This window comes from Selaginella moellendorffii, unplaced genomic scaffold (assembly GCF_000143415.4).
Source record: "Selaginella moellendorffii unplaced genomic scaffold, v1.0 SELMOscaffold_12, whole genome shotgun sequence".
Lineage (NCBI taxonomy): Eukaryota > Viridiplantae > Streptophyta > Lycopodiopsida > Selaginellales > Selaginellaceae > Selaginella > Selaginella moellendorffii.
The window spans coordinates 279,727-295,293 of NW_003314273.1; the positions used below are offsets into that span (position 1 = coordinate 279,727).

At 45.7% G+C, this 15,567-nt stretch overlaps 4 protein-coding genes across 5 annotated transcripts; 1 reads left to right on the top strand and 3 right to left on the bottom strand.

Moving 5' to 3' along the window:
• The first annotated feature begins 883 nt into the window (after positions 1–883).
• LOC9660252 lies at positions 884–1,912 on the top strand. Its single transcript, XM_024674426.1, has 2 exons — positions 884–1,516; positions 1,577–1,912. The coding sequence occupies exons 1-2, from the start codon at positions 899–901 to the stop codon at positions 1,829–1,831; spliced, it is 873 nt and encodes a 290-aa protein (XP_024530194.1). The 5' UTR covers positions 884–898; the 3' UTR covers positions 1,832–1,912.
• On the bottom strand, positions 935–4,491 carry LOC9659214. Its single transcript, XM_024674424.1, has 6 exons — positions 4,391–4,491; positions 3,450–4,043; positions 3,033–3,388; positions 2,794–2,973; positions 1,508–2,732; positions 935–1,433 (listed from the first exon to the last, which is right to left on the bottom strand). Exons 3-5 carry the CDS (start codon positions 3,213–3,215, stop codon positions 2,220–2,222), a joined length of 876 nt encoding a protein of 291 aa, XP_024530192.1. The 5' UTR covers positions 3,216–3,388; positions 3,450–4,043; positions 4,391–4,491; the 3' UTR covers positions 935–1,433; positions 1,508–2,219.
• Positions 3,263–4,463, bottom strand: LOC112346166. Its single transcript, XM_024674437.1, has 3 exons — positions 4,391–4,463; positions 3,484–4,043; positions 3,263–3,388 (listed from the first exon to the last, which is right to left on the bottom strand). Exons 1-3 carry the CDS (start codon positions 4,461–4,463, stop codon positions 3,263–3,265), a joined length of 759 nt encoding a protein of 252 aa, XP_024530205.1.
• Positions 4,492–12,404: 7,913 nt separating the features above from the next.
• LOC9659215 lies at positions 12,405–14,166 on the bottom strand. Of its 2 annotated transcripts, XM_024674478.1 has the most exons (10): positions 14,071–14,166; positions 13,652–13,708; positions 13,558–13,598; positions 13,444–13,501; positions 13,257–13,373; positions 13,097–13,201; positions 12,907–13,042; positions 12,778–12,843; positions 12,628–12,729; positions 12,405–12,555 (listed from the first exon to the last, which is right to left on the bottom strand). In XM_024674478.1, exons 1-9 carry the CDS (start codon positions 14,074–14,076, stop codon positions 12,665–12,667), a joined length of 651 nt encoding a protein of 216 aa, XP_024530246.1. In that variant the 5' UTR covers positions 14,077–14,166; the 3' UTR covers positions 12,405–12,555; positions 12,628–12,664. The 2 variants fall into 2 exon arrangements, with proteins under 2 accessions (XP_024530246.1, XP_024530245.1); XM_024674477.1 differs by having other exon boundaries at positions 12,524–12,729.
• Between the last annotated feature and the right edge of the window lie 1,401 nt (positions 14,167–15,567).

Genomic DNA, 15,567 nt, shown 5'->3' on the forward strand with positions numbered 1-15,567 from the left:
ATCGAGAGGAAAGAGATTGGAAGCAAGGAAGATCAGGGAGCTGGAAGAGGATGGGGCTCTGCTTCGGCAAGCCTTGCGCGGAATCGTCAGCGCCAGTGACGCACAGCTCGCCGGTACCGCTCGCCCACAAGACCTCTCCATCGCCGCTCCATGATCACCACAAGGTTTTCAAGCCTGGCGCCGGCGCTGACCATGGGAGGAGAGCGCTCCCGCCAAGCATCGCCGATCGAGGTACGCGCTTGCCGCTCCAGGATTTCGAGGATTTTGATGCGCGCCGCCACACCTTCCGTGATCTCCTGTCCAAGAAAGCCGAGCAGGCTTTCAGTCCCATCCCGGCGCCATCGCGCGGTGATCCAGACGGTCTTCCTTCTTCGATCACGGCTGGAAAGGCTGCAAATCACCACTGGCAAGAGAGGAATGACAAGAAAGTTTCGCCAAGATCGCCACAAGTGCTGCCGCTGAGGATGCAGCGAAGGGATCAAGAAGAGCTCAAGAAATTCTCGAGCGAGCTCCAGCGCGCTAACGCAGCTCCTCTGAGGCATCACCTCAGGGATTACGACGACGAGCTCCCGGTCTTTGACAACTCTGGTGAAGAACATGAAGAAGAACAGGAGGATTTGGTCGTTGAGAATGGCGAGTCCTTCAGCTCTTGCCGAGGTGCCACTACCATTTCTTCTTCCACGCAAGAAAACTCCAAGGCGATGATCGCTGGCGCCGCTGGAAATGGCACTCCAGTCATTCCCAAGATCACTGCGTACGTCTCTATCTCTGGATCATCGTCAGAGGTACGTAGATGAGTTCTTTTCGCTGTTTTGCTCTCTCCACCAGGTTCTCACTCCGTGCTATACAGATCATCGAAGAAACTGGAAGCGAATCCAGCCTCGCGAACAGCGCAAAGATGAGAGTCGCGTATGGTCATCACAACAAAAAGAGAGGACCTTCAAGGGAGAGTTCTTGCAGAAGTAGCAACAGCAGCAACAAGCAGGACGTCGTGTCTCTTGAGTTTCTGGACGAGTTTTGCCGCATCTCGGAAGTAACTTCCCACTCGAGTTCTTGCTCCGAGGCCTATCTCAAGGAAAACCCGGGCGCCAGTAAGGTGGTGGTGATGCCAGTCGATGCCGGGGATATGTTTTCCTGCATCCGAGCTCGCCAGCGCTTAGCATCATCGTCATCTTCAGAAGAACAGGAAAATCGAGGAGAACGTCGTACCGACATAAGTTTCCTGGAGTTCCTGTGCTCCCAGGCGCAAGCCGGGACTAATGGCGGTGGCGGCAATACGTCAAAGACCGAGAGCTTATCCGGTAGTCCTGGATCATCCAAAAAGAGGCCGAGCACCAGCAGCAGCAACTCGATGTCCGAGTCCACAACGAAGAAGCCGAGGGTGGGCGACGAACTTAACGCACGGATGGAAATCCTCAAGCTCTGCTCGCCGCCTGGAAGCACAGAAGCAAAGCCAGCAGCTGGTCGAACGCAAAGTTTCGAGGAAGAGAAATCAAGCACGCCATACCTGAAGAGAGTAAGCTCAGCTCAGTTTTCTTATACCTTCCTCACAAGTTTTGTCACTGCTTTGCTGCAGGTGCTGGATAGTCGTCGCGACGGCAAGCCAAGGCTGGTGTACGATACGAGATCACCGCCATCGACGCCAGGTTCTTTTCGATCGACACCGTTTGCGTCAGTTGGATCTTCCTTCTCGATGGACGACTTCAACACAAGGAGGTATCTCTCTCCGTGCACGCCGCTGTCGGCCTCGTTCACTTCCGCCGGAGCTCTAAGCCCGGAGGAGATGACGGCCATCTGGAATGCTTTCCAAGAGGCCCAGCTCGCGCAGTAGAAGAGAAAGAGCGAGAGAGACACCGGTCTGTGAGAATCCTGTAAATTACAAGAGTAAAAGAGTTCTACAAAGTTCACCTCACTCGCAAGAACAGTATCTTCCGAGAACCTTGGAAACTCTTAGTATAGGCATCCGAGAACCTTGGAAACACTCACAAGAACAGTCTTCCGAGAACCTTGGAAACCAAAGACGAAAAAGAAAAACCACTCTTTCAAGTCCTACAGAAACGATTACTATACGGCATATACACATACACGGAGACCAACTTAACGAGAGAAAAAAACGAGAAGAGCATGACGACTCGAGAGAGAGAGAAAACGAGAAGAAAAGAGCATGACAACCCGAGAGAAAAAAAAACGAGAAAAAACTCACAATGAGACTTCCTCTCCTAATAGCCAAACCAGCTCGCGACCCACAAGACAAGGGGACCTAACAAGAGTGAGAAGAACTTCGCAAAGAAAGGAAATGCAGGGAACGCTAGAGTACCTAGCATGAACCAGTTGAAGCTGAGCAAGGCGACGGCATCAAAGCCGAACCTGGATTGCAATTTGGAGAAGAATTGGAAGACGTTAGAGAGGGACATGCCAACCACCATGAACAAGGCAACCACCAGAGGCATACACGGGTCCTCGGCCTCCCATGCAATGAAACCCACGAGCAAAGAAAGCACGGCACTGAAAATGCTGGATCCCAACGCCACACCCCTCCCCTCCATGATCATGCTGTCATCAAAAACTCCACTTGGCTTACTAGAGTTTTGCTGGTTTTGATGCTGCGTGTGTTGCTGCTGCTGCTGGTGATGGTGGTGGTGATCCTTTGTAGAAAACCTGGCCCTCGCTTTGGACTTCCTCTCCTCCTCCAGCTCTCTCAGCTTCACGTTTTGAGACTCTAGTTCCTGGACCTGCGCATTGATTCAGTTAATCACGTAATTAGATTGTGGAAAAATAAGTTTTTCCTCTTACCCGGGCCTTGAGCAGCTTGAGCCGGTCTATGGATTTCTCCCACTCGCCTACAGCCTGATCAAGCGACTCCTTGATACGCTTCCGGTCCCTTGCAGTGACTTCCAGCCTCCTCTCCAAGTCGCCCTTCTTCTCGCCCAATTCCTCATAGTGCTGCTGTAGCTCTCGAAGCTGCGCCTCAAGCTGATCAAGCCAAGAACATTAGTGCCACGGAAAGAGAGGAAGAAACGGAGAGAACTTACTAGCTTCTCCCTCCTTGCGGCGTTCAAAAACCGAAAGGGAGAGGTGATAATCCCCACCACAAGGGTGAGGAAAATGCTCCATGCCGTAAAGTAGAGATGGAGCGAGAACCAAAAGATCTTCCGCCACGGCCGTGTTGTGCTGTCAAGAATGGAAGTTACCAGAGAGACGACCAGCCCGATCATTGTTTCTCTGCCTCTGCCTTCCTTGGCACCTTTTCCTCAATCCAAACTCATCCTGCCAAACAGTGCCAAATACCCATCAGAGCAAACGAGAGAAACGCATAGGGCTTGCGGAGCGAGCAGCTAAGCGAGTCCCTGGAATATTCTCGGAGCCGATGCGTTCCACTTGGCACGCTCTGCATGTTGAAAGTTTCAACTTCCAGATAAGAGGTGAAAGAATATAAAAAAGAACAGTACCAGAGGAGGCGATCTAGAATAAGGTGGCGATCACCGCGACGAACATGGAAGCGGGGATCAGCGAGGCCACCCGACGGAAACTTCCAGCTCCACCGCTGCAAGCCTCCCCAGTCCCGCTGAAGCATCCGGTCTTTTGGTACTTGGCCTTGGAATCCGAGAACGAGAAGCTCGACTTTGGCGTCCCATTGCTGAGGAGGACGCACCAAAAGTATGGAGCGCCGCCCTCGTAGCCGCTGATCCCGACTCCAAACTCAGTGTGGTTTGAGCTCTGGAGCGTCGCCAGCGTGCTGGACTCTTTGAAGAGAAGGCTGGAGAAGGCGTAGCGAGCGTCGCGGTACTCGGTCTCGCAGGCGAGGATGGTTCCAGTGATGTCGGCCACCGAAGATGGATCCACTCCGCAGTTGTCTGCGAGCGTTGTCTTGAAAGAGGCCTCTGGTGGACGTTGGCCGTTTGGACCGACGTCGCTGCATTGGCCTTGGTATGCCTGGATGTACTGCAAGGCCACGCAGCCAAGTCCCGGATTGTTGTAGAGAGTTGGGAGATTGGCGGCGGTGAGGTTGCGATTGATCTCACGGGCCAATGCATCAGCAGGATCTGGAAAAAAAAACAAAGAAGCACAGGATTCTTGTCTTAGATAACTGAGAGTTATTGAAAGAACAAACATCTAGAAAACCCGGCTTTAGAAACGGAAAATGTAAACTCGGTCGACCAGCGAGAAACTCTATGCGAGAAACTCCAACGAGGAAATGTAGATTTCCCGATGCGTCGATCCAACATTCACAGAGACTCTACCAGGCAATCGAGAGAAACTTATGATTTAAGAATCTAGCAAGAATTCTCCCTCCCAACGCTGGAAATAAAACATCTCGAATGTTAATCGCCCAATCCTGGAACCTCGCCACGACCTACATTGCCTGGATCTACGACCTAGGGATGCTTACTCTTGACGGATTTGCCGATCGCCGTGGCCGCCATAGCCGCGAGGAGCACAAGAAGCCGCATTGCCACCGCCATGATATTTAGCCCTAGAAAATGAGAAATCTATTTTGCCCCTTAAACTGCTTCAAACTAGATTGTCCCTCTGCAAATCTTGATATTGTTCGTTGGCCCGTGGGCTCCATCTTGATGACATGAGCTTGGTGGTCGGAATCAGCAAGGTGTCAAGGAGCAACAGCACTACGGTCAAAGAGGAAGGCATCCGTAGCTTTCAATCTCTAGAAGGTGCATTGCACTTTTTTGCTTGGACGAACGTTAGGATGGATTAGATTCTGAGAATTTAATTAGGTACTTTTTGTGTTTGGTTTAGGAGAGAGAGAGAGAGAGAGAGAGAGAGAGAGAGAGAGAGAGAGAGAGAGAGAGAGAGAGAGAGAGAGAGAGAGAGAGAGAGAGAGAGAGAGAGAGAGAGAGAGATAGATTATATAATTGGTCCTTGAACCACAAATTTTTTTGAATTGCTTCAACTATAGTCTCTTTGAGAACTTTCTCTCTACCACTCTACCATATGATGAAGTATGGATTGATCCAGAAAACCTGTAAAGTGAGACGCTCTTGCGATCTAGATATCTCCTTAACAGGCTGTGGCTCACCCATTAACTTGATTCAACCGTTGGCAGCCGTTGGATCGAGTCAGGTTCTTTGCAAAAACGTGGCTGACAACTGTTAGGTTCTCCAGAACCCACTTGCCAGCTGCCAAGTTCTGGAGAACTAGGCTACCAGCCGCCAATTCTGGAGAACCCTCTCATCCTTGAATAACATTCTTCCACGTGTCCGTTAACAGTCTCGCCGCAACCCATTAAGGCCGTTCCCGGGCATGGGCTTGCTCCCTTCATCGCTCCCTCCAGAACGTGCTCGCCGGGCTAACGCCCGGCTCGCCCGTTCTGGGCGGGAATGTGCTCGCCCTACCCGGGAACTGCCTCTTCCAACTTCCTGGGCTAGAGGATCCGGTTCACAGTTCATGCGCCTTCATATCCCTGCATGAGCCACGCAAGTAATGGTTTTCTTTCAGTGGGCAGAAACTCTGGCTGCACAACATTGCAGTAATCACCATTAAGCTATCATCCCAGAAGCTGTACTGGCTTGCAATTGCCACCAACTCATACTGCTGGTTCACACTGCAAAATTCAGTGAGTTTACATCCTCTCTTCCTAGAGAATTCGTATTCTTCATTGTTGGCTTGGTGCCTGCAGCAGTCCGTGAAAGGTGGTGAGTCATTTTGTATATATTTTTCCTCAATTCATGTGGCAGGGAAAAAATGGTCAGTTCGTTGTCCCTGTTTCTTTAGGAAACTGTACCATACATGAAGTATACTCCCCAGCATTCAAATCAGACCAGATTACTCTTTCAAATCGGTACAAAGTAAAATGACAATTTAATTCAGGGATAGTGCTTGGGCAAAGCAAAAAATCTGGTAATTGTGCTCCCTTAAGAAGAAAGACATGGAACATGGAACTCCAATCAAGGGTGGCCTAATGATCCTAAGCGAAGCCAGCCTTAGGAGGTGCCAATTCCACCACTGGTGTGTGATTTTGCAAGGAAGTCTACACAATGTCCTAGCACATAATGCAAAAGAAAACGCAAGAAAATAGGGTTAGAATCATGCCAGAGCATAATTCGAAGAAGAAAAATATATACAATTTAAAAAGTAGCAAATGTAACAACACCATAGTAGCCTTCATAGTGTAGTACACTTATTGACTTTTGATAAGAATTGCTTAAAATTCATATAAAAAATTCATTTGAAATAACAGGTCAAAATTTACTAAAATTTATATATTTAAATGAAAAATAAGTATTTACTTATAAGCTTTTGAAATATTCATCTAAAAAATAATATAAATTTGCTATGCAAACACTTGGTTTAAATGTTTCTCAAGCCATTGAAGCATTTGTTTGAATTATAAATGATGCTATCATGTGGCATCTGTATGTATCAATAAATTATTTAGAAAGGTTTATACAACCTAAACTCTTCAATATGCACTCCTTAACAAGAGGTCAAGTAGTTTTGACATAGCAAGTTGCAAGTTGTGCATGTATGGAGACCAAGGCTAGAACTCCAAAACATATACAAAAGAAAATAAACAAATGCTCAATCAATCATGCTTTACCCTTCACTACGTCATTATTACAAGCTTGCTGACAAGTTCCTAAGAAACCACATACCCATTCAAAATGGACATACAAGATTTGCTAGAGAGATTTTCATTTCTTAAAACCTTCTAATATTTCATTCATCATCAATTGAAATGTTACAAGTGCCTTTATCAATCCAAATAATATCATTGTAAATTCATACAAACTTTTTGGAGCTTAAAAAATTGTCTTTGCCACAGCAACAAGATCTACAAGTATTTGCCAATACCCTAGAGCCCTAAAAATGATTTGTCAGTTTGTAAAACACTTAGCCCCATTTGGTTTGGGAACAAGATATGGCTCAACAACCTATAAATACATGATTTGTAAATGACTCCTAAGTCAAAATATCTATAGTAAAGTACTACTTTAATTGGACATGTAAGGTTTGTAAATACATGTATGTATATATATGTATTACCTTAGCTTAGTAATACACTAATTATAATACTATAGTATATAAACTATCCATTTGGGATTGAATTTAATCCATCCATTCTTGTATATAAGTAGAGGTCTAAACCTTAATTAATATACCTATTCCTATATCTTGAGCACTCACATTGGTGGAGTTGAGAGGCACTACAATTTGTCCCTAAAGGGCAAAGTTTTTTGGCAATGCTTTGCTCTAGTCTTCAAGATTATACTTTTTTATTCTTAATTCTTCATTCTCTTCTAAATCTAGATTTGTATTAGCTTTTCGCAAGATTTAGAATTTTAGCTATAAATCTGCTTTTTCTTCTAATCTTCATTGCATTATCTTCTTCTTGGGGTGTGATCATATTTGTGTTGCGCCCATCCTTGGTATGTTGCCATCTTCAGCTTTTGAGGGACATGATTACACAACTTATCCTATTCTCGGTGTTTTACTATCTCTTGTTGATATGAAGTGTGATCATGATATTGCTTGGTGAGCTATGGATGATACAGTCTAATTCTTGGAGATTCAAGAATTAAGTTTATGGGAAGACAATGTATACGAGCTTGAGTAGATTTTAGAGTGTGATGATGAATTTGATTATTATGGAGATAGTTTTGGAGATGAAGTGGAGATTTTGTGAGGTAGGTGTCAATATTTTAATTTGCCATCTGATCTTTTTTCTTTCCCTTTTGCTTTTTCCTAACATTTTTTTATTTATTGGCCTAAGCCACTTTCTCATGTTCTTAGTATTTCTTCTTCATTTGCAGTGTTTTCTTCTCTTGGCACATCGATCATTTATGACTCTCATAATTCTCATTCTCAGTACAATGTTGAGTTAAGTGTTTTTTGTCCTCCTCATACTAATTTAAATGTTGAGTATATCTATGAAGTTGAAAATTTTACTTTTGTTTCATTGGTAGAGTCTTTGATCAATTTTGATATTGAGTATTCCTGTTCTAAGGGTTGAGTCACTTTGGCCAGAGTTTCAAATGAAATGCATATCCCCACTTGTGAAGGCCACTAAGATCCTTTGCTTTATTGTTTCTGTTAAAGAGTTTATATATTCCCTTGAGGGTGTGGATATTGTTATTGATTTTCTCATTTCATGTATTGAGTTATGTATTGAAAAGGTTGAGTGGTGTGAATCTCTTGCTTATATTGTGATCACTGAAATATTTTATGATAGGAAATCCTTTATTTTCCAAGCTTTAAGCACATGTTCTTTTAATTTCCCTATTTCTGCATTGCAAGTTATTATAAATTCCTCTTTTCATGCTTCTTTATCCACTTTTTCTTTTTCCACAATTGTTTTTTCCTCAATTTTGCTTGTTTTCTATTTTTTTTCCCTGACACTTCAAACTTTTTTTACTTTGGAGGAGGGGGTAGAGGGGACGGACGGGAGTCCAGCCCCGATGATGAAGTGAGGACGAGCATTTACGATAATGGAATGAGGATGAAAAACATGGATTATGGAGTGAGGATGAGTATAACAAGTCCGAATGGAACATCCAACCCGGACATAGTGAGGTCGAATAGATGCAATAGTGGAGTGAGGTTGAATATAAATGGCAGAGTGAGGACGAGTGTAACGAGTTTAAATGAAGCTAGTGCTTCAAAAACTTTTTTCCTTTGAAGAGGGGATAAGGAGAATGTGGAAGACAAATAGAGTGAATCCAACTTCCCTGGCTTAAAGTTATAATTGTGTGGTTGGTTTGAGCATTTAAAAATTACATATGGAGTTGCAACTGGTTCATCAAAGTTCTATAGTTAGCAAATGTTTATGCCATGCCTTTAGATTTTATTTTAGTCATGGTTATCAACAACTTTGTTGATGGTTTTATGGGAGTTTAAGATTCTTGTGGTATTTTATAATCATCTAACAAAAGCTCAAGATGTTCCATATGATTTATTATCATCACCTTTTCATCTTCCATAGGGGAGGATGGTGTAAAGTTTGTAAATATATGTATGTATATATATGTATTACCCTAGCTAAGTAATACATTAATTATAATACTATAGCATATGGACCATCCATTTGGGACTGAATTTGGTCCATTCTTTCTTGTATATAAGTAGGGGTTTAAACCCCACTTAATATACTTATTCCTATATCCTGAGCACTCATAAACACAAGATTATACTAAATGTGTATAATAGACATAGTTTAATTAATGGGATCAAAGATGAGTAAGAAACTTCTCTAGATTTTCATCCCATTCTACAAGAGAGGGCTTAAAAAGTGAAAGAAGAAAATCCTCAACAATAATCATTGAGTTTTAGCGAATATAATTAATAACAACAAAGGAAGGATGTCTTGGAATAGTGAGTGGGTTCTTTTCAAAGTCATAATAAACTCTAATAACACACAACCAATTGAGACCCAAAATGATATCATAAACTCGACTAGGCATCACTTGTAATGGAAAAGTGTGCTTATATTCCCCAAGTATCAGAGGCATATATGTTATAAACAACAATCAGGTAAAAAATGGAACTTCTTGTCATATTAGTGTCATAAATAACCCTAGAGAAAACATATATAAATTGCTAAATCCTTATGAGAAATGATACACCTCTCTTTATTCACAATAACAAGACACACTTTACTATCTATGCATGTTAGAAGAGAAAGGCAAGATGTGTATAAATCCTCGTAACTTTAGATACATCCATTAGTTTTCCAAATGATTAACAGAAAAGATTTTACCACTATCATAATCTTGAGATACAATTACTTACTGATAGTTCCCTCACTCTGCTGGAATAGGTCTTCAATATTGGCATCATAACATTGTGGCACATCCATGTCTACAGGCTTCTCTGTGCCCATGACCACAACACCACTATAGCACCAAAATCTCAAGTTGATATAGTTGAGATGGGATCAACATCCATAACAACTGTTGAAACAACTAGGGGAAATATACTTGATAAGAGTGTTAGATATGGCTTTCCTCTAATCACAATGGCATCATTAAAGGCAATATCCTTTCACAAAAGCTCTAATAGGACTATAGACATGATAGAACAATCTTAGCTTGATGGTGCTTGAACATAATAAGATCCACACAAGCTAATCAAGGCCTTGAAATCAATTTGCCTCACCACAATTTCAACATATTATCTATCAAGGCAACTTCATTTGCATGGAACCCAAAAGCTTGTCAAAAACCATGCAAATGAGAAATAAACTCTTGAAGTTTGGCCATGTCATCCCATCCATTCATGATACATGATTATCATACCAAAATGGTGGCATCCCCCTATATGCAACCCATGATGCAAACATGGGTTGTATCCACTACATGTATGTGGGGACACTTAACTTCCAACTAAGTGTTGCAACAGCTATTGCATCCCCACTTGGTTTTGAGCCAGCTATGCAAACATCAAGGTTAAAAACTGCTCTAAGGCCCACATATGTGAAAAATCAGCCAACAAAAAGCTACCTAGTGTCTCCACCAGTTGAAGCACCCTAAGAATAGTGGCACACATTACTAGGATACTAGGACTTGTATTATATAGACAAATAGCAAATCTTGGTTGTATCCGTGTGCTGCATGTATGTACCAGTCTCATAAATATAAGGAAAATATGGAGAGAATTTTAAGATATTAAGAATAAAACTTGTGATGCAACAATATAAATCCTTTTCAATTTAATTGAATATTGCCATTGTTAACAAAGTCTTTGGTAGATAACTAAAGGCATATGCATTCGTATACAGTCCCCAAGAAGAACCCATTCCGGTGCCCTCACTTCCTTCGATCCTAGCGTGGATTCATTCGCGGTGTTGGGTTTGAATCCCATCCATCGGATTAAAGCGCTAGTAGATATTTCATCGCAACCGACGGTGGCGATGGCGCGCATTTGGAAATATCTCCCCAAGAACCCTAAATCGCCGCCATAGCCAATATATCTTATCCAAGCGGCAGGGTTTTGGGGTTTTGGCGAGGGCGCGATCGATCCGGCCATGGCGCTGATGCAGCAGCTCTCCTCTCCCAGGTACAGCGGGAATGTAGATTGGAGCAGCAGCGGCGGCGCATTGCCCAGTGCTGCACTCCCAGGAAGCTGCTGCCGATTGCCACCAGCGTTCTACGGCAGCGTAATCCGCGCGGCCAGAGCGGCGCCGCCGCGGGGCGCGACGAGAATCATGGCGTCGGCGGCGGAGGCTGCCGAGGCCAAGCCCCGGCGGGCCGCCAAGGACGTCAAGATCACCTGGGGCGTCCACAACGGCAAGACGCTGGGGATGCTCTCGGACGACTACCTCAACTGGCTCGTCAACACCGTCAAAGCGGAATGGGGGCGGCTGGCGCAGGAGGTGATCGACGAGCGCAAGGCAAACCCGAGCTACACGCCCCGCCCGCCGCCGCCGCCCCGCCAGGCGCCGTCCGAGACCTCCACCACCAGCGGCGGCGGCTTCTCGTTTGGATTCAAGCGCTACGCCAAGGAGAACATCGACTACATCCGGAGCGTGGACATCGAGGCCGGGAGGGACTACCCGGAGTGCTGCGACGAGCCCGAGTTCCCGAGCAAGGACGACTTCACTCGCTACATCAAGAACGCGGGCGATAACAAGGACTTCAAGGAGGCTCAGAGAGTCCACGCCCGAGTCTACAACAGTGAGTTCCGGAGGAACCGCTTCCTCGCCAACCTTCTGATCGACATGTACGAGAAGTGTGGCGCGCTGCTCGAGGCCCGCCGCGTCTTCAACTCCGTCAACCAGCCGGATATCGGGTGCTGGAACCTGATGCTCCGGGCCTACGCCAAGCACGGCGAGCTCGAGGACGCGAGGGAGGTGTTTGATCTCATGCCCAAGCGCGACGCCATGTCGTGGGAGCTCATCATCCGCGTCTACAACGACAAAGGCAACACCGAGGAGGCGGACCGGCTGCGAGCGCAGTCGGGCTTGCCGGACAGTGACAAGGGTGGCCGGGTGAGCGTGCCCGAGGTGAAGCCGCAGCTGCTGTGCTTCCACACCGAGAAGATGTCGGTGGCGTTCAACATCAGCACCACCAACCCTGGTACGCCGATGTGGTTCGTCAAGAACCTGAGCATCTGCGCCGACTGCCACAAGACGACGAAGGTGATCTCCAAGGTGATCAAGAAGCAGATCACCGTGAGAGACGCGACGACGTTCCACCACTTTGAGAATGGAGTGTGTACCTGCGGTGCGTGAGTGCAAAAGCTCGAAGATGGTCCATCTCTGTCCATCCATCACGCGACGAAAACAGCTACTTAGGTGCCGCGAGACGGAGTTGAAGAGGATTTTGCGTAGTGTAGTCGATCTGGTTGGACTCTGGAAGTCAAGGTGAAGGTAACGAAACAAAAGAGGAACCAGCGTCTCTCCTTACCAATACTTACTAGAGCTATAAGCAGTCTTAGTGTACACTTTGCTGTTCATTGTCCATCTAGCTTGTTATTGTCAAAAGATCGCAGCTTTGTTCTCTTTGTATTCATCTCTTTCGCCTCAGAAAAAAGCTTGAAGATCATACTTCCTTCCGTCGCGAGAGAACTATTTGACGAGGACATTTTGCGAGCTCTATTTCTCTGGAAGCAAAGGTGAATGCAGCAAACAAACAAGAAGATGATCTACAAGAGTTTCTCCTTGCCAGTACTTACTAGCTATAAGCATGTTAGTATACACCTCGTGATATTGTCAAAAGATCTCGTCGAGAAGCTTTGCAAACGCAGCTTTGCTCTTTGTATCCATCTCTTTTGCTTCTGTAAGTGAGCAGCCTGGTTACGTGCTGCCAAGAGCAATAAACTTACCAAAAGTTTCGTCCTCCGCCTTCTTCATTTGCTCGTGCATCTTTGAAGCCGCTTCTGATATCTCCGCTGCTACGACGAACACTCGCACTGTAACCAAAAAAGCCACAGTAGAAATAGAGAGGAGAATACCTTGCATGATTGACAGCTTCGTCTTGTCTACCGAAGAGGCTGCTTCGCTCACAGCATCAATTTTGGCGCGCTTCAGGGACAGCCATGTCTCCAGAGTCTGGCGCTCCCGATTTAGTTTAGAGGTCTCTCTCCTCACCTGGCAAAACAATGGTGAGCTTTGTAATAACAGTGGAACCGTGGAGAACTTTACCGAGAGGATCCGACTTCTAAGAAGATCCAATTCATTGTCCAGTTCAGCCTCTCTGGCAATATCGACTGGATCTGGTTGTGGAGTCTCTTCTTCCTTCTCTTCAGCCTGAATGAACCACCTTTGAATCTATTTAGCAACCAGTTTTGAAAAACAAGCTGACCTGAACGGTTTCTACTATCTCTGGTACATAGAAGCAGTTTGTTTTGCAATACTTCTCCCATCGCAAGAGATTTTTCTCAAGAGCCATTTGCACCTTTTCGAAAACAGCATCGACCGCCTGAGGCAGAAGCAAAAAATGTTGAGGACAACGAAACAAGAAAAAAAAATCGCAAAGGAAAAGTTTTAACCTCTTTCAACTGAGCTAGTTCTTCGTCCGACGAAATTTGCAGACGCTCGAGAAGGTGGCTGTAACAGGCAAACGATCAAAACCAACCCAGAAGCCACAAGAGAGCGCGAAGTACCTTTCCAAGGCATCGAACCCGTCAATGTTGTGGTCATTCAACTGGATACAGAACCTTTGGTCAGGAAAAACACAGGCGGAAGGAAGTGACTTACTGCTTTGGCCACCTCCACAAAGAATTTTTGCTTATCAAAGTCTCCTTGCAGAGTAGCCTACAAGAGAAAGTACTAAGAGCCGCTTACAACAAGAAAAAGGGATCAAGAAGTCACAGGTTTTCTCAACCACAAACACAAACGCATACATTGCAAGCGAACTAAGAAAGAAGCGCACCTAAATGAGTGGAGGTTGGAACACGGCGATTTCGAAATAGCATGAACAGCAATGGAAGGATCACACCAACAATCATGATCACGGCTCCCACCAAATAACGCACCACTCCTGGTGGCTCTAGCTCAGTCTAGAACGAAAAAGAAAACGAAATCCTTAGAAACTCCCCAATAATTTCACGCTCGACAGTGCAATAGAGGCTAGATCACGAGAATGCAGCGGAAATTCTTCCGCACAAGATACTTACACTCATGCCGAACGGATCGATCTGCCAGCGCCAGCTCCCGAGCTACACGAAGATCTTCTCCTCCTCGCGAAACCCTAAATCCCATAGAATGCCAGTTTAAACTTTACCCTTGATTTAGGGCTTATGGAAGACTAAGGAAATCAGGCGCATTGCGAGCACGAGACGCGCCGGCATGAGTGTAAGTATCTTGCGCGGAAGAATTTGCGCTGCATCCTCGCGTCAACGGGTCCTCGCAGTCGTGTGAGACGCACGAAGATGTAGTGCAGCTATGGCAAAAGGCAGCCGTGTTCGTCATCCAGAGCAAGTCTGGAATTTACAGGGATAAAGAAGGGGACGAAGTTACCGACCTCGTTGGTCTGGGATGATTGTCAATTTCTCACAGCGGACGTTCGAGCTGGAGACTTGCTCAAGCTGACAGTTCTCAAGCGAGAACAACAAAGGAGTACCGCTAGAAGTGTACATGCTGCTAGCAGCAACAGGTGGAAGAAACTTGTGTTTCGGACTACTCATGCTGCCTTGGCCTCACCGAAAGCACTTCCAGTTAAGCTTCTCCAGAGCAACTTTCTGGAAACTCCAGCTTTCACGACGATGTGAACTTTGTGGAGAAAACGCCACCGGAGGTCAACCTCTTCTGGAAACCAAGCCTGAAACAGTTTGACGTGTCCCTGCGCCAAATGTTGTAGAGCTTTATGAGGCGCTGGAGTGTGACGACCCGCTCCTGTATTTCAAATGTCAGCTGGAGCGTGAGAGGCACGCTTATCAGAGACATGACAGCAGGCATGGAGCTCTTGAGGTGCTACGGCGGCGATCCTTTGGGCCCGAGAAGCTCTAGGGCAGGTTGTCCGAGGTGCGAGCTCGAGAAGGAGATGGAGGATCGGCTGCAAGGCGCGAACGAGCAGTCCAGCAAGTCCAAAGGTCTGCTGAAGAGATTCTGGTTGCAGCAAAGCTAGCAGTGGAAGTGGAGAAAGTTTTGGCGTCCAGCCCGAAGGTGGTGAGAACTGTGTAATAACAATGCCAATCATCACAGCACTGTGTGGCTTCACTTCTTTTAATATCAGTGACTCTGTAATGCCGCCAGTGGAGGAAGTGATATGGGGGTTTCACGAGACACTGCGTGTGATGATCCTGTGTGATCTGAGAAGCGTGGGAGTCTTGGAGGAAGTGCTGGTTGCTCGTTTTGAAACGAGCAACCATCCAGATGGCTGGACAACGCAAAGGTTGGCAGCTATTGGTGATGGTTTGGAGGAGAAGATGCTCTTGCCCAGCTTCCCTTGAAATTGCAATGCTCTTGACTGAAAGCAAAGAGGAAACGCACGAGCTTGTGCCAGAGAAAGTTGAGAGAACAATTAAAGTTGGGTTTAATTCAGGTGGCAAGGTGATATGGCAGATGATAAGCAAAATTAAAGATTCTGGTGGTGAGCAAGACATCAAGTAGTGTAGAGGAATCTTAGGTTTTGGAGTATAAAAGGTAGGAGTTTGAAGTCCAAGGGCAGGCCA

Bases quoted from the DNA above. Each gene is read 5' to 3' on its own strand.
- LOC9659214 (XM_024674424.1), bottom strand. From the start codon at position 3,215: ATGATCGGGCTGGTCGTCTCTCTGGTAACTTCCATTCTTGACAGCACA. The intron at 2,974-3,032 runs GTAAGTTCTCTC...TGGCTTGATCAG, and splicing joins CCGCAAGGAGGGAGAAGCTA to CTTGAGGCGCAGCTTCGAGA. The intron at 2,733-2,793 runs GTAAGAGGAAAA...ATCAATGCGCAG, and splicing joins TCAAGCTGCTCAAGGCCCGG to GTCCAGGAACTAGAGTCTCA.
- LOC9660252 (XM_024674426.1), top strand. From the start codon at position 899: ATGAGAGTCGCGTATGGTCATCACAACAAAAAGAGAGGACCTTCAAGG. The intron at 1,517-1,576 runs GTAAGCTCAGCT...GCTTTGCTGCAG, and splicing joins GCACGCCATACCTGAAGAGA to GTGCTGGATAGTCGTCGCGA.
- LOC9659215 (XM_024674478.1), bottom strand. The intron at 13,374-13,443 runs GTTAAAACTTTT...CTTCTGCCTCAG, and splicing joins AACTAGCTCAGTTGAAAGAG to GCGGTCGATGCTGTTTTCGA. The intron at 13,202-13,256 runs GTCAGCTTGTTT...TGGTTCATTCAG, and splicing joins AGATAGTAGAAACCGTTCAG to GCTGAAGAGAAGGAAGAAGA.
- LOC112346166 (XM_024674437.1), bottom strand. From the start codon at position 4,463: ATGGCGGTGGCAATGCGGCTTCTTGTGCTCCTCGCGGCTATGGCGGCC. The intron at 4,044-4,390 runs GTAAGCATCCCT...TTTTTTTTCCAG, and splicing joins GATCGGCAAATCCGTCAAGA to ATCCTGCTGATGCATTGGCC. The intron at 3,389-3,483 runs GTGATCGCCACC...TTCAACATGCAG, and splicing joins CCGCTTCCATGTTCGTCGCG to AGCGTGCCAAGTGGAACGCA.